General features: G+C 44.0%; 3 protein-coding genes across 5 annotated transcripts in view; 2 read left to right on the forward strand and 1 right to left on the reverse strand.

Moving 5' to 3' along the window:
* Positions 1-2552: 2552 nt before the first annotated feature.
* On the forward strand, positions 2553-3905 carry LOC310649391 (arylamine N-acetyltransferase 2-like). The gene has a single exon (XM_083377792.1). It carries the CDS (start codon positions 2738-2740, stop codon positions 3578-3580), a length of 843 nt encoding a protein of 280 aa, XP_083233918.1. The 5' UTR covers positions 2553-2737; the 3' UTR covers positions 3581-3905.
* Positions 3906-7251: 3346 nt separating this feature from the next.
* Positions 7252-20861, forward strand: part of LOC310649375 (uncharacterized protein) — a 403049-nt gene continuing 389439 nt past the window's right edge. The window contains exons 1-2 of one of the 2 annotated variants that reach the window (XR_014494214.1): positions 7252-7633; positions 9314-10446. Coding sequence is in view for 1 of the 2 variants with exons in the window: in XM_083377763.1 (XP_083233889.1) it covers positions 9322-10341 (1020 nt within the window). In the remaining variant the exon portion in view is untranslated. Of the gene's footprint in view, positions 7634-9313; positions 10554-20861 lie in introns of those variants that run through there. The other variant, XM_083377763.1, reaches the window with a different exon arrangement.
* Positions 10611-20861, reverse strand: part of KHNYN (KH and NYN domain containing) — a 31440-nt gene continuing 21189 nt past the window's right edge. For both annotated transcript variants that reach the window (XM_083377648.1, XM_083377647.1), the window contains 2 exons: positions 18756-18857; positions 10611-14840 (listed from right to left, as the gene is read on the reverse strand). In XM_083377648.1, coding sequence (XP_083233774.1) covers positions 14519-14840; positions 18756-18857 — 424 coding nt within the window. In that variant the 3' untranslated portion in view covers positions 10611-14518. The remainder of the gene's footprint in view (positions 14841-18755; positions 18858-20861) is intronic.

Below are 20861 nucleotides of genomic sequence, written 5' to 3' on the forward strand. Positions count from 1 at the left end.
TGGCGTAAATCCAACCCCTTTTCTTCAGCCACGCCTCTGGATTTGCTACAATGTGGAAATGTGAAGTTGCATGTCAACTTGTGCTAATATCACGATCAGTAAGTTCCCCCAAAACTATAAGTAGATCATGAAAATGACACCAAGCAGGAGAAGCTGGATTTTTCAGTGGAGGGTGAACTCCAGCAAGATGAATTCCTTAACAGTGATATTCTCACCTCTCAACAAATTAGACATATTTTTTTTTCTTTTTAAATAACAGAATATATCTTCAAGGTCATCGAAAGCTGCTCTTGTTCCTCAGATCAGTCAAGAAATTGTTTGTGAAAACTTTCATAACCCTTAAGAGAGGAATATAGGGTTTATTCCACGAAACAAAGATGTATTTATTAGAAGACACAGGGATTTCCTTGTACATGTTTTGTTTATTTATTATTTATTGATTGATTGATTGATGGGATTTATATCCCGCCCTATCTCCCGAAGGACTCAGGGCGGCTAACAACAAAACATATAATAAGTACAGAGATTAAGATAAAAAAAAATTAAAATCATCTGTGTAATAAATTAAAATTAAAAACTAAAAATAAATTAAAAATTGTAAATATAATTAATTAAAATGCCTGTCAGTCCAGGTCAGCCTGGTGGAACAGGAGTGTTTTGAGGCCGTGGCGAAAGGATTGGAGATTTTGGGCCACCCGAAGCTCAGGGGGGAGCTGATTCCATAGGGCTGGCGCTCCCACAGAGAAGGCCCTCCCCCTGGGGGTCGCCAGTCGACATTGCCTAGCTGACGGTACCCTGAGGAGGCCTTCTCTGTGTGAGCGTACTGGGCGATGGGAATTTGTTCCCGGCAGCAGATGGTCCTGCAAGTATCCCGGGCCTAAGCCATGTAGGGCTTTAAAGGTAAGTACCAGCTTGTTTGTTTCCTATTAAGTTTTATTACAATGTGATGCAAGAGAATTTGCTATAGAAATGATTTTCAATAAGAACAGACATCTGATCTTCTTGCATTTAGGTCCATGTGATCCTGAGTTTAAAGACATATGATCTTGAAATTAAAGACATAGACCACAGTAGATGATAAGAATCACCGCAAAGAGGAGAAGCTGTATTTTTCTGTGGGTGGTAAGTCCCAGCAGGATGAATTCCTTGACAGAGGTGAAGATCTTGGCTTCTGTCATGGTCTCCTACCTGAGAAGGAAAAAGAATGAGAGACCATTAGATCAATTCCCATCTTTAAGTATGTAAATACAGGGGGGGGGGGAAACAAGACAACCAACAACCATTTATCCCATCACAGTAATTAAATTATTCCAGGAAAAATCAACATTTGAAGATAAGTAGGCTTTTTTCTTTTTAATCTGTAGCTATTTTATTTTTTTTATTCTCAATTGATAGAACGTACTTTTATCATAGTAAATAATTAACCTTATGGTATCATTTTTTTCATTTACTACAATCCTGGCAAACAAACAAAGGGGATAAAACAGCAACACTTGAAATAGCTTTGGTTAATTATCTATTTTTGACAATTGTCTTAGACTATAGGACAACTGAAGCCAAAATATTTATTGCTAAGCAATTCAGTTATTCGGTGAGCTTTGTCCCATTTTAAGACCTTTTGCCACAATTGTTAAGTGAATCATGTGGTCATTAAGTGAATCTGGCTTGCTTGTGGGAGGAAAGTTACAAATGGTGATCAAGTGGCCCCAGGAGAGTGCAACTGTCATAATTACATGCCAGATACCAAGCACCCGAATCTTGATCACGTCTCTGTAGGAATGTGGTGATGGTCCTAAGTGGAAAACCGGTCATACTGTAAGTCACTTTTTTCAGAGGCCATTGTAAGATGTAGAACAAGGGAGGGAGCTCAATCCGTTAGTCTACTCAGCACACACTTTATGGGTTTGTGAGTTATTTTGGCAAATGTTGTTTTTTTTTTTTGTTTTTGTGAAATCCAAACATACGCATGTGGAACATTTCCACATTCTACGAAGTACGTTCCTTGAATGAGGTAAAATTTATCTGCAAATTCTGTGGTGACTGAATGACTGAAGGAAGGTAGGAAAAACAAAAAGGAAAATTGTATATGTGCGACAGAGACCTTCTCTGCAAAATATTCATGTGTTAAGCAAGATCAGTTAAATCTCCGTCCCTGAAATATCTCTGCGAAAGAAACCTGAAAAGCAGAACATTCCCTAACATTGGAACAGCTTGCCTCCAGAAATCGTGGGCACTCCCATCACTGAAGATTTTTCAGAAGAGGCTAGATAGTCACTTGTCTGAGATGATATAGGTTCTCCTGCTTGAGCAGGGGGCTGGACTAGAAGATCTCCAAGGTCCCTTACAGCTCTATTCTACTCTATTGTATTCCCTGAGAAATCCAATGCCCTAAAGTCATCTGAGGTGAAAAAGGGTTAATATACATAAATTACAGAATAACGCAAGTGGGAGGTTCTGACTTTTTTCACTTCCTCTTTCCGTTCCCTGGCATAATGAAACTACCAGCTGCTGTGCAGACAGCAAAACTCACAGCAGAAATCCCAAGGGAAAAGTTTTCGGGAAGAGGGGAAGGAAATCAGGCAAGAAAGGAGAAGAGACTTGGGAATAGGAGTGTCTTGGGTGTCTCAACCTGTTTAGAGCTTCGTTACTGAAAGTAATCAAAGGAGCAAGATCTTGGAAAGAGGTAAAGCAGGAATTTTGAAACGTCCCTATTCCAACATCTTCCATCCAGTCAGACATGGATGTTGGATGTTACCTGAAACGGATTGGATTCCAAGGTGTCTCTACCTGCCCTTCTTTGGAGACCCTCAAGCGCCTCCACCGTTCCCACCTCTTCTCAGTACCCTTCGAGAGCCTCAGCATACATTGTAAAGAGCCCATCAGCCTGGAACTGCCTCGTCTGTACGAGAAGATTGTTCAAAACCACCGGGGTGGCTTTTGTTATGAGCTGAACGGACTTTTCCAGTGGTTGCTGCAAGCGTTAGGATTTCACACCAAAATTATAGCTGCACGTGTTCGGAACCGCTTCACACAGTGCTACGGTCCTCCGTTGGACCACTTGATAATTTTGGTAGACTTGGATGGGCAGCAGTTTCTGTGCGATGTTGGTTTTGGAGAAGGCTTCCTGGAACCATTAGAGATGAAGCCTGAGGTGGAACAAGTTCAAGAAGCAGGCGTATTTTGGTTGAGCCTGGAAGGAAATACCTGGGTACTGGAACGTCAGGAAATTTCTGGAGAGAAGAGATCCCTCTATAAATTCACCCTAGAGGAGAAGAAACTGGAAGATTTTTCTGACATGTGTCTTTACCATCAGACGTCACCTTGTTCTATCTTCACCTGCAAATCCTTTTGTTCCCTACACAAGGCAGGTGGTGGACGTCTGACCTACATGGGCCAGCGCCTAATTTTCACCAGGGGAAAGGAACGTACAGAAACATTCTTGCAGAACTCTGATATCCCAACCGTCCTCTTTGATAAATTTGGGATCAGCCTGAAGAGCTTTGAGCCAAAGGATGAAAAGATCCTGCCAACTCCTCAGCAAGATTCATTAGTGGAAGAAGCGAACGGTGATCTCTTTTAGATTGTAATGAAATATAGAATTGGGCAGGCTGATCTATTAAGGATCTATTGCCACCTCTTCGACAAGATCAGTTAGTGGGGAAAGCAAACTTTTAGATTGTAATGAAATATGGAATTGGATAGATTGATCATGTTAAAGGTCATGCCCAAGATCATGCTTGTGATTCTGTAAAGGGTTAAGAGACACTTCAACTGATTTAAGGTTGGATATCCTACTGATTAGCATTTTAGTGTTGTGGCAATTGCAGTGTCATCATTTAGATTTATAAGGAACCCTGAACATGATTTTGCCTGAATTTGTGCACTTATCAATGACTGCTACAAAAAAGATGAATCCAAATGCATTGGTAGTTGATCAGTCTATGCTTTTGTTCAGCTTTAAAAAAAACCTAGGTGAGTTTGACTACAAACTCCATCTTCCCCAGAAGTATGACTAAGATATTACTTAGTTTTTAAGGGCAATTAGGGTTACTCTCCGTTTCAAAGCCCAAGAGCCAGCGCTTGTCCGAGGACATCTCCGTGGTCATGTGGCCGGCATGACTAGACGCCAAAGTCGCACGGAGCACTGTTACCTTCCCATCGTAGTGGTTCCTACTTGCATTTTTACATGCTTTTGAACTGCTAGGTTGGCAGAAGCTGGGATGAGTAACAGGCGCTCACTCTGTTACACGGCACTCGGGATTCGACCCGCCAAACTGCCGACCTTCTGATCGACAAACTCAGCATCCTAACCCACTGAGCCACCGTGTCCCTGCCCAAGAGGAGTCCCTAAACTTTTTCTGATAGGTGGCAGTCCAGCCTCCAGTGATGAAGCACCCACAACATCTGAAGGCAGTCTGTTCCATGGGTTGCTTGTTCTCTGTCAGAAAAATTCTCCTTATTTCTATGTTGAATCTCTCCTTGATCAGCTTCCATCCATTATTCCTTGTCTCGCCTTCAGGTACTTTGGAAAATAGGCTGACCCCATCCTCTCTGTGACATCCCCTCAAATATTGGAACACTGCTATCAGGTCTCCCTTGGTCCTTCTCTTCACTAGACTAGCCGCTTGCAAATGGTATAAGCTCTAACCTTTTCTTCATTTCCTGGATTTCTATTGACAAGTAGTTTTGCTGAGAGAGGAAAAAGAAAGCGTTGTATAACACAATCATTGCATCGGAAGCGTTGGTGATTTTTGCAGGGTTAATGCAAGCAGGGAGAAAGGAAGAAATGCAATGATCCCGCATTCAGGTCAAAGAGGCAATGCATTGCAGCGCAGTTCCAAAATATTGGATTTCAGCGTGTAATTCCTTCTCCGGAATAATTCGTCAAGAAATACGCAAGGCAGTTTTATCCAATTCTTGTCCCAAGTTTCTGGGAGGGAAAAAAAAAAGGTGGAGGATCCAGAAGAAGACGCCAAAAAGGATTTGGAAACGGGGAGGGGGGGAACTTGCTGCAAATAACTCTGCAGACCTGCACACAAGTGTGCATGCGCGTGTGTAAGGCCACAAAATCAGTATCTTCATGCATTTACAGGGATCAGTTCGCAAGTACATGGGTACATACACGCAAGGCTTCCAAATCTTTTGTTTTGTGAAATAGCTACACAGATCAACTGGCAAACACATGTGTGTGTGTGTGTGTGAGTGAGAGAGAGAGAAAGAGAGAGAGAGATGCTTCAAAATATTCATATTCAGATCCACGTGTCGGGGGAGGGGTCTCTCCATCCTTCCTTGCAAACCAAGGCGGCTTCCAAATATTTCCGCAAAGAACTACGCTGACCAGGGTGCGGCGTTTCCGGTTGCCCAACCCAAATCCCAACCTGGCCGCAATCTTCCCAGTGCGCCACCCACAAACTTCCTTCCCCCTCCCCTGCAGTCCAGTCAAAAGCCAAAAGGAGTGGAGAGGGGCCGGCCCCACTCACCAAGGCCAATTGCCACAGTCCCCTCCCGCGTCTACCTACCTACCTACCTAACCTATACTGCTCAAAAAAATTAAAAGGAACAGAAAATACAAATTTAAACACAAATTTAAATTCAAATTCAAAACTAAGACACCTTACTATTAAATACAGTACATTGTGTTGTTTAAAGTGTTCCCTTTATTTTGGGGGGCAGTAAATTTATCTACCTACCTTACTTACTTACCTTACTTACCTATCTACCCTACTCTATTTACCTGCCTACCCTAACTTACCTTACTTGCCTAACCTACTTAACCTTACCCAGGGCTTTTTTTTCCTTAGAGAACGCTCAGAACGGAGTTCCGGCACCTTTTTTTGGATGGAACCTTGTAGGGTAGGCAAGGCGGGTTGTATGACATGTGTGAGTTCCGGCACCTTTTTTCTTTTACAAAAAAAGCACTGACCTTACCTAATAAATAAATAAATGTTACCTTCCTACCCTAATCTATTTACCTACCTAACCCACCTTACTTACTGAACCTACCTAGCTCCCCCCTGAGCTTCGGATGGCCCAAAATCTCCAATCCTTTCGCCGCAGCCTCAAAACACTCCTATTCCACCAGGCTGACCTGGACTGACAGGCATTTTAATTATATTTACAATTTTTAATTTACTTTTAGTTTTTAATTTTAACTTATTGCACTGGTGATTTTAAAATTTAATTTTTATCTTCATGTCTGTACTTATTATATGTTATTGTTGTTAGCCGCCCTGAGTCCTTCGGGAGATAGGGCGGGATATAAATCCCATAAATAAATAAATAAATAAATAAATAAATAAATAAATAAATAATAAATAAATGTTACCTTCCTACCCTAATCTATTTACCTACCTAACCCACCTTACTTACCGAACCTACCTAGCTCCCCCCTGAGCTTCGGATGGCCCAAAATCTCCAATCCTTTCGCCGCGGCCTCAAAACACTCCTATTCCACCAGGCTGACCTGGACTGACAGGCATTTTAATTATATTTACAATTTTTAATTTACATTTAGTTTTTAATTTTAATTATTTATTGCACCGGTGATTTTAAAATTTAATGTTTAATCTTAATGTCTGTACTTATTATATGTTATTGTTGTTAGCCGCCCTGAGTCCTTCGGGGAGATAGGGCGGGATATAAATCCCATTAATAAATAAATAAATAAATAAATAAATGTTACCTTCCTACCCTAATCTATTTACCTACCTAACCCACCTTACTTACCGAACCTACCTAGCTCCCCCCTGAGCTTCGGATGGCCCAAAATCTCCAATCCTTTCGCCGCGGCCTCAAAACACTCCTATTCCACCAGGCTGACCTGGACTGACAGGCATTTTAATTATATTTACAATTTTTAATTTACTTTCAGTTTTTAATTTTAATTATTTATTGCACCGGTGATTTTAAAATTTCATGTTTAATCTTCATGTCTGTACTTATTATATGTTATTGTTGTTAGCCGCCCTGAGTCCTTCGGGGAGATAGGGCGGGATATAAATCCCATAAATAAATAAATAAATAAATAAATAAATAAATAAATAAATAAATAAATAAATAAATAAATAAATAAATAAATAAATAAATAAATAAATAAATAAATAAATAAATAAATAAATAAATAAAATGTTACCTTCCTACCCTAATCTATTTACCTACCTAACCCACCTTACTTCCCTAACCTACCTAGCCTTGTCTACCTACCTAACCTTACCTTCCTACCTTAATCTGTTTACCTCGCTACCCGACCTCCCTCCCTAAGCTACCTCCCTTCGTAAGCTACCTCCCTACCCCGCTCGATCCGAGGTCGGACACCGCGCGCGCCTCCAGGGCCGAACGGGCTTTCCCGTCCCACCCATCCCCACCTCCACCACCACCACCCTCCCGGGAATCCGCAGGTAGGTTTTAAGGCTGCAGCACTGGCCGGCCACGCTTTCACCTTCAGCCCCACCATTCCACCCCACTCCTCCACTCTCCCCGCGCGCTCCCGCCCGCTCTTCTTCTTCTTCCTTCGGCTGGGAAAGGAGGAGCCGAGCGCGGGTGGCGCGCACGCCCGCCCGCCTGACCCCGGAAGCCGCCACGGTCCCCCCTTTCCCGCTGCTGTGCCTCTCTCGACTTTGCGCCGGCCGAGCAGGTGAGGGAGGGACGGGTAGCCTCCACCGCTTTCTCTCCCCACCCCTAACCCCGTTCGATCCGCAGCCTCCCGGGCTTGCGTTTCTGCCCCGCCGCTCCCCCTTCCCGCCAGCCTGGGGCCGAATTAGGGCTTCTCCGGAACAGGGAAACCGTTGCGGATTAGCGGGCTGGTTGGTGGTGGTGGTTGTTGTTTTTTTGCATTTATTTTTTTATTTTTTTATTTTTTATTTTTAATCCCATTTATATCCCACCCTTCTCCGAAGACTCAGGGCGGCTTACCATTTTAAGCGCCGACCGATGTGCTTCGCAATTTAACAACAACACAATGGCAATTTGGCTTCCCTGGGCGAGCTTCCCGTATCGCAAGGGGGTCTCCCATCTTGGCCACTTTTATTTATTTTTTATTTTAATTCCATTTATATCCCGCCCTTCTCCGAAGACTCAGGGCGGCTTACAAGCATAGTAGTAGCCTTCATTCTATGTATATGCCTGCTTGTTAGGGCTTTTTCACACACACCCCAAGCGGCATTATTACTTTTTAAGGTTTCTGGACTTCGACTCCCAGAATTCCCCAGCCAGCATGGGGAGATCTGGGAGTTGAAAGTCCACAAGTCTCAAAAGTGGCCAAGAATTGGAGACCCCTGCCCTATTGGATAGGCCTCTCTCAAGTCCTCCCCCAAATGCTCTTGGGTTCTCACATGATTTTGTGACCAGGAGTTGGCCTAGGACAGGGGGGTAGGCAACCTCAGCTCTTTTATGACTCATGCACTTCAACTCCCAGAATTCCTGTCAGCATATGCTGTCAGCATATGCTGACTCAGGAATTCTGGGAGTTGAAGTCCATGAGTCATAAAAGAGCCGAGGTTGCCTACCCCTGGCCTAGGAAGAGCATTGCCCTAATTCGGTGTGGGGAGGAAGGGAGAGAAAAAACAAAATTAATCCCCTGCCTGAAAAGGGAATGGAGGAGAGCCGTGAGTTTGGAATGGGCCCATGCTGAGAACTTGTGCTTCTTTTTATTTGGAAAGAAAAAATGTAATAAACCTTTGTGAGAATTAATTAAAGTAGCTTTTAAGTAGCTTCCTGTCAGTTGTAGTCTGGATTACAAGCCTCCTTTAGAAATAGATATATGATGATAGATAGATAGATAGATAGATAGATAGATAGATAGATAGATAGATAGATAGACAGACAGACTGTGTATATATACTGTGTGTATACAAACATCTACAGATACACAACTAGATACACATACAGACACATAAACAAATACACATAGACTTCCATATGTGTGTATGTATATGCAGAACGTTCATACACCAAATAAAACACTGATAATTAAATATTTAGTTTATTGATTACTGATCAAATTGAGAAAAACGTATAATTGTGGCATTTTTTATATGTATGGTCTTCAACTCCCAGAATTCACCTGGCAGTCAGCACTTTGATTTCCAAACAAGGTTTTGTGCTTTAGTGTTTGGGCCCAGGGAGCTATGGCTTAGTCAATTAATTATGGTTTCTGTGTGTGCCTCTCCAATTGTACTCAGTCATGTCTGTCTGAGCCTCAACTAGCATGGCCTGTTATGAGGGCTGCAAGGAGTTAGAGTGTAACAGTATCAGGAATACCGTACAAATGTCTTAAAACAGGTTTTTTCATTAAACTATCATTGCTAATCCACAGTCTCCTCCATGGCTTCCATCGTTCCCCAGACAGCTTCTCCAGGCTCAGAGGTCTTTGTCACTCGCCACGGCGCTTTCGTGGTCCGCTCAGATTTGGGATATTTCCTTCAAACGCTTGACTTCTGCTCAGGACAAGATCTCAAAATACAGCCCCTCCACCCTGCTTGCCGTGGAAAGGACCACTATGTGGGAGACCCCAGCAGTTCGACCATCTATCTCCTCCACGGGGATTCGTTCTGCCAAGTGGCAGATCTGAACTCTGAGCCGCCCTCGGACGTCTTCCCGTTGCACCCCAGCTGCCGTGGAGCAGACCAGTATGCATTCTGCGAGGGATATTTTTTCATCTTCTTCCTGTCACGTGGGGTGGTCCTCTGTGTGGCTGATCTGGCCACTGGGGCCTTGATTAAGGAGATCCAGTTGGAAGCCACCCTCCTCAAGGGGCTATACTATTACGGCGCGGATGCTGAACACCTGGCTTGCTTCAGGATGGACGAGGAGCAACGGCTTTGCGGCACCCGTTTTGCCACCACCGCAAAAGGACACAAGGAGTCCTTTGCGATCCACCCAGACGTGGTCTCATTCCTCCCAGGTGGACTGTCCCTCATCTACGGAGCTGCCTTCGGTCAGTGGCAGTGCCTCAAACTCCTCTCCAACGCAAGCGACCTGCCCATGCCCAGCAGCTATGCAATATCCCGCAAGGTTGGCTATTCTCATTTGGAACTTGGGCTAAAAGCTCACGTCGACAAATCGGTGAGTCCAGAGGCCCTGACAGTCTCCCTTCTCCAGCACCAGTTTGCCCTCCCTTCAGTTTACGGAGGGCTGGGACTTCAGACCGAGCAAGAAGAATGGGAAGAAGCAGCGGAGGAAGAAGAACCTCTCCGGGTGATCCTGCAGCCCAGGCAAAAGCTTTACTGGTGGCATTACTGTCTGGGGTTGGGTAAGACACCCATCTTGTATTGCCGGTCACTGAAAATCACCCGCAATCCTTCACCCCCTACAAACGTACCTTTGCCACCGGCTGAGGTTTGAAGTCACGACTTCAGGACGGATGCTTTTAACAAGGCTAGGAAGAAGTAAATAAATGCATATATTTATGTACTTCCTCTTCTTGTGTCTTTCAATGGCAAGTTGCAGGTAAATCTTCACTGAGTGACCACTTGTTTGGTGACTGAAGTTGTGAAGGTGCTTTAACAAGGGGGATTTGCAACAGGTCCTTGTGTGGTTGCAGCCATCGCAGCATCCCTGAGGTCACACACAGAATGATTCTCAATTTACAACAGTTCATTTATAGTTTATAGTTTATTAAATTTCTATACCGCCCTTCTCCCGAAGGACTCAGGGCGGTGAACAGGGCATATAATAAAAATACAAAAATGCAAAAGTTAAAAAAGAATTAAATTATTGCCCAAAATAAAACAGTAAGAATATACAAATATTAAAACCCTAAGTTAACTCCCCATCAGGCCAGGCCAGCTTGTTCGAATAAATGGGTCTTTAACCCGCGCCGGAAGGAGCGGAGATCCGGTGCCATCCGGAGCTCAACCGGCAGTTGATTCCACAGAGCCGGGGCGCCCACAGAGAAGGCCCTCCCCCTGGGGGCCACCAGCCGGCATTCTCTGACCGGAGGCACCCTGAGGAGGCCCTCTCTGTGGGAACACACGGGGCGGAGGGGAGTCGACACCGGCAGCAGGTGGTCCCCGAGGTATTCCGGACCCATGCCACGTAAGGACTTAAAAACCATCACTAAGACCTTGAACCTCACCCGGAAGACAACTGGTAACCAATGCAGCTCGCAGAGCAAAGGTGTAACATGGGAGTACCGGGAAACTCCCATGTTATTTAGTGACCATTCAAAGTCACAACAGCACTTACGACCGTTGTAGCATCCCCATGGTCACGCGATCAAAATCCATACACTTGGCAACTGACTCAAGGCAGTTGCAGTGTCTCGTGGTCATCTGATCACCTTTTGTGCCCTCCTGCCATGAAACGGTCATTACATCAAAAGTAGGACAGGAGACAGCTGTCTCGTGGTGGAACCATCTGAATGGGAGAACACTCCAGCTTGGGGGGGAGAAAAAACCCAATCACTTTATATCGAGAGAAACAATCTTAAATGTTTGCCGATAGCTCTTTGGGTTTCTTCCTGCAGAATGGGACAACTCCACGCGGCCAACTCGCCACAGCCAACTTGCTGTGGGACAGTTCACTGCGGGACAATTCCAACAATTCGATTATTTAAAATAATTTTAAAAATTGTTTCAGTTGTTGTCATTCACATTTCATTTTGCATCCTTTCTTTAATGATTCTATTCCACCATTTCTTCAGTATTAGTGGAACCTTTCTTCCGCAGTGAGTTGTCCTACGCAGCAAGTCGGCCGCGGCAAGTCCTAAACCCTTCTTCATAGAATCTAAAAAGCGCAGAATCCTGTGATCAGCTGGCTTACGAATTGTGGACACGAAAAACGCTTGGGTGGTCATGAGGGGTTTTGTGATCTTCCACATTTCCAATTTGACAAACACAAGAAGAACCTATCTGGGTGTCCTTCACACAACATGAGGTAAAAAAGGTAATTCAGAGTGCTACAAATTTTTTTTTCCAAGGAGTTGTCATCAAAACATGTTAGGAAATAGAAGAATCTGGAAAACGATCAATGCTAATAGCAACATAACTCTCTTCATCTATGTTTCTCTGCTACGGATAGTCCTCGACTTCCAACTATTCATTTAGTGACTGTTCAAAGTTACAACGGCATTGAAAAAAAGTGACTGACAGCTTTTCACACCATTGCAGCATCCCCATGGTCACATGATCAAAATTAGGATGCTTGGCAACTGACCCATATTTATGACAGTTGCAATGTCCCAGGGTCATGTGACCATCTTTGCGACAAGCAAAGTCAATGGGGGAGCCAGATTCACTTAACCAACATGGTAGTAACTTAACAACTGCAATGATTCACTTAACAGCTGTGGCAAGAAAAAGTCGTAAAATGGGGCAAGGCTCACTTAACAAATGTCTCGCTTAGCAACAGAAATTTAATTTAATTTAATTTAATTATGGGACTTATATGCCGCCCTATCTCCCGAAGGACTCAGGGCGGCTAACAACAATAAAACAATAAATACAAATATTAAAAGAGATTAAATTTACAAAGCCCCACTAAAAACCAATAAAAGTTAAAACAAAATTAAAACCCCCGTCTTCAATCCAGGTCGGCCAGTTGGAAAAGGTATGTCTTTAGGTCGTGACGAAAGGACCGGAGATCTGGGACCATCCGAAGTTCTCGGGGGAGCTGATTCCAGAGGGCAGGCGCCCCAACAGAGAAGGCCCTCCCCCTGGGGGTCGCCAGCTGACATTGTCTGGCCGATGGCACCCTGAGGAGACCCGCTCTGTGAGCGCACAGAGCGATGGGAAGTCGTTCCTGGCAGCAGACGGTCCTGTAAATATCCCAGGCCTAAGCCATGTAGGGCTTTATAGGTAAGAACCAGCACCTTGAACCTCACCCGAAGGGCAACCAGCAACCGGCACAGGAGGGGTGTAATATGGGAGTATCGAGATGCTCCCATCACAACCCGCACGGCTGCATTCTGCACCAGCTGAAGCCTCCGGGTGGTCTTCAAAGGCAGCCCCATGTAGAGTGTGTTGCAGTAATCTATACAGGAGGTGACGAGTGCATGAGTGACCTTACGTAAGGCATCTCGGACCAGATAGGGGCGCAACTGGCGCACCAGGCAAACCTGGGCAAATGCCCCCCTGGCCACGACTCCTATATGATGTTCTAAATTGAGTCGTGCATCCAGGAGGACGCCTAAGTTGCACACCCTATCAAAGGGAGGCAACACCTCTCCCCCCCTATTGTGGACATAATTCGAGGATTACTTGCATTAAATGACTTTGGCTTTCCCCAACCTGGTGCCCATTAGCAACAACAGCATACCAATCCTAAGACACTTTACGGGCACTAGAAGCACACAATACTGTTTTCAGAAAATGCCAAGATTTATTTTTAGCTTTCAAAAAATAGTTGGGAGGAACAGTGCAATATTTTTCTCTGTCCTACAAAAGTATAATTTAAAAAAGTTTTTTTTTCTATAAAAATCACCTATTATTTATAAGAGACTGTATTATTTATAAGAACTGAGTGCCCCAAACATACTTGAATTTCTTGAAGGAAATTTAAAATCTCTGCTAAAAATTGATGTCGGCACCATATTTCAAGATATAAAAATAGGATTTATACAATTGGTATTGGAGGCTCAGATTTTCTTCAAACAGGTTGACCTACATGTGCAAAACAATTCCCATCCCGTTTTGAATAGTTAAGATCAGTAACTGCATCTGAAGACACTGAATACATTTGCAGGTTGCCACCTCAGGGAAAGCTATTGTAAGAGTTTAAAGCAGCTTTTTATCAAGCCAGACACCTAATCTGCAGTGCGTCTTAATATTAAACTGGAATCCAATCAAATTGGAACATGCTGAGTACATGATGTGGTCCCCTCACCAAGCCTAAAATGGAGGTTGCTTAAGCATCTGTAACAATAAAGGAGAACATTTGTAGCTCCGGATTGAAAATGAAGGGTCCTTGGTGCTCTCTGAGCTTGTTTGTTTTCTTGCAGACGTTTTATTACCCAACTAAATAATACCTTCAGCGTTAGCATCAGTGATGATGTTACCTAAGTTGGGTAATGAAACATCTGTGAAAACCTACACAGGTCATGACTTTTATCTCAGAAATCTTTGATTGGTTAATACAGTCAAGATGGATGCTGGGAATTGAAGTCTTAGAGTGAGAAATCCTGCAGGAATTTCGTAGCAGAGGACCAATTTATAGTAATTCCATCTCAAGGCCTTTAGCTCTCTCATAGCCTAGGCCCGCCATATTGCATGTAGGGAGTTTAAGTTCCTGCAAGCAACTTCACATTTCTGGAATGCAGAGAGGTCCAATTATTGAAAAGAAAACCATCTGATTCAAAGATGAGATTCATCTGATATTAAGGAAAGAGGAAAAACACAACAGTGCAGGCTTTAGGACCGAAGCCTTTTGCAGGGTCCAATCTTTTCGTCTTCGTTCCCCAAGCATTTTCTCCATTATCAGTGGCCACTGGTGCACAAAGAGCACGTCAATCATTTGAAGTTTCATCTCTGTAGGCGACTGTGTTAGATCAACTCCCTTTGGGGACAGAACAGAAGAGGCTGGCTCAGAAAGTAAAACTCAGAATAGCCTCCGAAAGCTTGTTCAGGTCTTGGCAACAAGGTTCTCTCATGAGCACAAAGTCTACTTTTCTGTCTTGTCCCTCAAAAATCTCCAAAAGCTTGCTCCTCAGCCACTCTGTCTCTTCTGTAGAGCGAAGTGTCTCCTCAACAGGGCTGTCGTGCCGACCTCTCCTGTAGTCCCCTACTGAACCAGCAGGAGGCCTCCTGTCCCGGAGGTGAAGGACCTCTGTCTGGGATATAGGATGTGACGGTGTGAACTGAGGGGCGGGCTGGCCGCTGAAAGAGTGACACTCAGGATACTTGGTTCTGCAACGGGGAGGGAAAAAAAGAAGAAAAATTCAAACCCCGCCCTGGTTTTGCAAGAAACAGGATGGGTGACTTTTTTTTCCCCCATCAGTTTCTCTTATCAGAAGTATCAATTAGCTTGTTTTTAAACCAATTATTTTAATTGGTGGCAGTTAGATTGATGGCAGACTCCATTTGCTCCTCCCCCCCACTTCCTCTGTGCTCTCCGCCCATCCATCTTTTTTTGGGTTATCGTATTAATGTATTTGTTCTCATCGTGTTCCTTTGTCATTCTTTACTGTTCTACTATTTCACTTCTGTTTACCCATCTTTTCATATCTATTTTCCCATTAAGCTGCCTACACAGTAGCCTCGCAGCGAGATAAGCCTTTTCTGATGCTCCCCGTGGTGCTATTGCTATTCTGAGTACTGGCTCCATGTTTCTACCCAGCTACAACGTCTACAACAGACATGTCAAACACAAGGCCCAGGGGCCAGATCCGGCCCGCGAAGTGGTTTCATGCGGCCCACGAAGCCATCCTGGAAACAGTGAGGGAACGGCCCCCACTGCCTTGGCCTTGAGACCCTCCTTCTGCCAGAGACCCTCAGATCTGTCCCACTCCTGTCCAGGCCCTCATAGGCACCCTTGATGCGAACGATGTAGAGCTGGGCATGCTCACCCAGTAGGCCATAGGCACTCTAGCCACACACCCTGGCCATACCCACCCAGCCCCCTGAGGGCAACCGCAATGCTGATGTGGCCCTCAATGAAATTGAGTTTGACACCCCTGATCTACAAGGTTGAAGGCTTGAACTCAACCGGGTCAAAAGCAAGCGGTGGTCTCTCCAGATGTACTTCCTGTCCGACAACATCACTCACCCGCCCCTTTGCCTCATTTAGCCAAGACTGCCAAGAACAGCAGCTCATTTTTCAAGCTGCTGACTTCTTCTTCTTCTTCTTTTTTTTTTTTTGAGCTGCTAGTTCTCAGCGAAGCAGTTCCTGGGATCCAGCCCAGTATATGTTTACAGATCCTTCTTCGCAGCAATGAAGGAGAATGTTTTCATAAAACTGATCTTAAATTAGTATTTTTCAGAAATAATAAATAAGGCATTCCCCTGTAATGGAACCTGGGGGTTTTGGACTCAGCAATAGTCGGAAGGTGAGATAGATAGGAAGGAGGAGCTACTGACTGTGATAACTAAAAAGCCATGCACTTCCCACTTCTGGCCACAAGATGGAGCTCTGCCACTATCCCAACAGGTTCGGCAACTTTCAACAAGATGACTTTTATTGTCATTTTTTACTGCGAGCACACTGGCACACATTAAAAATGAAATTATGTTGCCTGCTCTCAAAAGAAAATATATAACTACTCCTACACATGCAAAATACATACATAGAGTGCTTTTTTTGTAAAAAAAAAAAAAAGGTCCCGGAACACACACACCATACAACCCGCCTTGCCTACCCTACAAGGTTCCATCCAAAAAAGGTGCCGGAACTCCGTTCTGGGAGTTCTATGAGGAAAAAAGCCCACATACATACATATATACCTATACACACACACACATATATACACATATATTAATCACTGTCCATTTTGAATATATAGCAGAAAGAGGAAAATTGAGAGTTCAGAAGGTTGATGCTATATGGTACAAAAGTATGAATCTAGATGTTCTGCTATGGATACCACAAAGCTTCCTCCCAGAAAATAACAAGGAAAACAGGTCGTGAAGTGGATGTGTAACATCCCAGACAATAACTGTGGGCAGGAGTCCTTCACTTTGGTTGCAAACCTGGAACTCTTAAGAACTATCTATCTATCTATCTATCTGTCTATCTATCTATCTATCTATCTATCTATCTATCTATCTATCTATCTATCTATCTATCTATCTATCTATTTAATTAATTTTTATACCGCCCTTCTCCCAAAGGACTCAGAGCGGTGTACAGGGCAATAAATATCGAAATACAAATACAAAAGTTAAAAAAGATTAAATAATTATGCCCAATATAATACAACAATTAAAACTGTGTTAAAATCAAATCCAAACCCCAAACCCATCAGACCAGGCCGGATTGTTCAAATAGATAGGTTTTTAGATCGCGTCGGAAGAAGCGAAGGTCGGGGGCCATCCGGAGCTCAACCGGCAAGCAGTTCCATAGGTCTGGTGCGCCCACAGAGAACGCCCTCCCCCTGGGGGCCACCAGTCGACATTCTCTGATCGGAGGCACCCTGAGAAGGCCCACTCTGTGGGAGCGCACTGCAGTAGAACTAGAAAAAGGGAGAAAGGCGACAATGGGGAAAATATCTGGCAGTTTCCCCTCATGTCTTGTCAGCCTGTCACTCCAGATCCGCTTCTCACCACCAGGATGTAGTCTTGAGAGTTAAGATACATCCTTCGTGGTAGCAACCAAGAGCAGCCTATGGCTGATCCTATGACTCTCCGTTGCTAAGCAGAGCTAAGCCTGGTTAATGCTTGGATTGGCTGTCCTGCTGAAGAGGAATTGCTGACTCATGACCGCCTGAAGGCCACTTCACCGGCCACTCCAAGGTTGCAAGCTAGATCAGGAAGTTGAAATTTATCATGAGCAAACCGCTTCCTCGGGGGTTGTCGGAGAAACTGTAGAAACCTCACCATGAGGTTACCAAGAGTCAACTCAATGGAAATGTTTACCTGTAGCCCAAGGTAATGGCAGACTTAACCCTTGCGTGGAGGACCAGCAAGAAGCCCCAGGGCTGAAGGCTAGACTATGAAGTTGGACAGAAGCTACTTAATGCATTGTTGTCAAGACGTATGCATTCCCTTATAGAATTTGTGAAAGATTTAAACTTGAGAAAAAAAAAAGTTTTGTCAACTCTGCAACAAACCTGGCTGAAGCCATCTTGCTTGTTTTTGGTTGCCACACAATTCGGGGGAGGAATGGGAAGTTTTATGCTAGCCTACACAATTCTCTGTCCCGTGGGAACCAAGGTCATTTCTGTTCCTTTGGCTGTGGGCATTGAACCAAACGTTAGAAAGCCCACCAAAATATTTTATTGGGAAACGTAGTTGATTGCATAGAGTCATAGACAGTGGGGTGGGAAGTTTAACTTTGTAACACAGTTACTTTTAGAGGGAACTTTAGTCTTTTTTTTCATTTTTGACAGTGCCAATACTTTGTAACCAATAAACATGTTCTTAGAGGAAAACTCAAGCCTCTGAGTTCTGCTTTAGTTGGTCTCATCTATCAGAACCATGACAGGTTGTTTTTTTATCAACAGGAGTTAAATCTGAATTCAATATCGATTTAGGTTCTGGAGATGACCACTTGCTTGCTAAAGTATATACAATATTACTCAAGATGAACCTGGCAGATGAATATGTAAAAGGCTGTATGGTAAAATGGACAAAAAAATTTGGGTATAATGCTAGTTAAATGGGAGAATGTATGGACTAATGGGTTAACATTTACTTTGAATTATAATTTGAAAGAAACATGCATTCCCATAAAGCCCCCAAGAGTTAACCTTGAGGAGCTGTGGTGGCACAGTGGTGAAAATGCAGTATTGCAGGCTAATTCAGCTCACTGCCAGTTCGATCCTGACCTGCTTAAGGTTGATTCAAGCCTTCCATCCAAATGAGGACTCAGATAGTTGGGGAAAATATGCCGACTCTGTAAACCGCTTAGAGAGTGATGTAAAGCACTATGAAGGGGTATATAAGTCTAAGTGCTATTGCTACTGCTTGACCCAGAATGAGGCTACTGGTATAGGTTTTCCTGCTTGAGCAGGGACCTGGACTACAAGACCTTAAAGGTCCCTTCCAGCTTCTATTCTACTCTACTCTACCCATCAATCTACAAGACGTTGGTTTTCAATTCTAAACCTAATCTGGCTAGAGTAGTTTAAAGGATATATCTGTTAGAAGTTCATCAGAAATACTCACTTGGGTTTTTTCTTCAGGAAGTCTGCCAAGGTAGGGCCATTTCGTCCTAAGGGGTCATCCGGGACCATAAATATATTCCCCACAAAGGTGTACTGCAACAAGCTGCACAACAGAAAACCGGAGAAGGGGTTCAAACATCCTGCAAAGCTGGAGTCTATTTGGCAAATTCAAATGGGTCAGATCCACTGATTGTGCCAAGCCACAAATGACGGCTTGCAAGCCAATCGACGCACTAAGCCACAACGACGTAAACCAGCTCAGACATCCTGCAATTTGAAAATCCAGCCAGAAGTTTAAGAAAAATCACCCACCGGACTGTTTCTTTCATGGATTCAGCTGAGGTATCAGCCTAGCACTTTCAACCATCTTCTGAATGCAGCCATTTTAGGAGCAATGATAATACTCAATACACATTCAGGGATAACCAATTTTCACAGACTCCACAGCACCTCAGTTTTCACAGACTCCACAGCACCTCAAGATTAACCCCTAAAATCCAGTCACTGAATTTCAGCAGCACAATTTGTCGGCTTTATACTCCAACTTAAGAGGGGCACTGAGAGCAGTTATGTCTCTGTTCCTATCCTCAAAAAAACTGAACAGGTAGTCCTCAACTGAGCCCAAAATTTCTATTGGTTAGCAAGACAGTTTATATGTGAGTTCTGCCCCATTTTGACCTTTCTTGCCACAGTTATTGTGAATCACTGCAATTGTTACATTTAGTAACACAGTTGTTAAGTGAATCTGACTTCCCCATTGACTTGGTTGGTCAGAAGGTCGCGAAAGGTGATCATGTGATCCCAGGACACTGGAACCATCATAAATATGAATCAGTTGCCAAGCATCTGATTTTTGATCAGTCGGCCAAAGAGATGCTGCTAAATTAAGTGTGAAAAATAGTCATAATTTACTTTTTTCACTGCTGTTGTAGCTTCGATCGGTCACTGAATGAACTGTTGTAAGTCAAGGACTAACTGGAGTTGGTTTGGCCTCTTTTTCTCCTTGAAATCGACTAACTACTCTCATCCCTATCCTTAACACCCACCAACCACTGAAAAACACCCACACCCCAGAGGGCTTATTTTGGGGAAGAAAATGATGGGCATGTCAGGAGAAACATACAAGCTGAATGAGGCAAGTGTGAGGAACAAAACAAGAAAATCAAGAATTACTGGGTGGTGAATGAATATGGACTGAATACAGGTGAACCACAACTCATTCAGAGGCCATACAACAGCCCTAAATGAGTAGCACTCACAACCGGTCCTGGATGTTCTGGCCATCCCAACACCACTGCAGTCCTGGGATGGTGACCGCGGTGGTTCGCTTAAGGACCATGGCAAAAGAAGGCTGTAAAACTGGGTGCAGCCATACGTTGCCTCGCTTAACAATCACACCACTTAATGGCAAATGTTCCAGTCCAAAATGTGGTCAGGAACTTCCAATGGCATCATCATGTCCCCAAATAGAATGCCACCTGAGCCCTCAATCACAGCTGATATAAGTGAGAAACATTTCCTATCTGTAGGCAAGATTTACAGACACAGAAACTGAGATTAACAGAATAACAGAATTGGAAGGGACCTTGGAGGTCATCTAGCCCAACCCCCTGCTCAGGCAGGAAACCCCTATGCTATTTCAGACAAATGGCCGTCCGGTCTCTTCTTAAAAACTTCCAGTGTTGGAGCATTCACAACTTCTGGTGGCAAACTCTTCCGCTGGTTAATTGTTCTAACTGTAATTTTTCCTTGGTTCTAGGACCTAGGTTGCTTCTCTCCTTGATGAGTTTCCATCCGCTGCTTCTTGTCCTGCCTTCGGGCGCTTTGGAGAATAGCTTGACTCCCTCTTCTTTGGGGCAACCCCTGAGATATTGGAACACTGCTATGAGGTCAGCCCTAGTCCTTCTTTTCCTTTATTGTTTGAAGAGGAAGGAGGGAAGAGAGAAAGAAAAAAGGAGAGAGAGAGAGGAAGGGAAGAAGGAAGGAATTTTCCCAATAATTGCTGTGGGAAAAACACTGCTCATGTAGCTGCTAATAAATAAACCAGCTCTTCTTCCGTCGCACCATTTCAGAGGGGACTTCAACAGCAGAAGCTCCGTATTTGAAC

This window comes from Vipera ursinii (genome assembly GCF_947247035.1).
Source record: "Vipera ursinii genome assembly, chromosome: Z".
In the NCBI taxonomy this organism is placed as follows: domain Eukaryota; kingdom Metazoa; phylum Chordata; class Lepidosauria; order Squamata; family Viperidae; genus Vipera; species Vipera ursinii.

Coding starts and splice junctions, on each gene's coding strand:
- LOC310649391 (XM_083377792.1), top strand. CDS start 2,738: ATGGATGTTGGATGTTACCTGAAACGGATTGGATTCCAAGGTGTCTCT.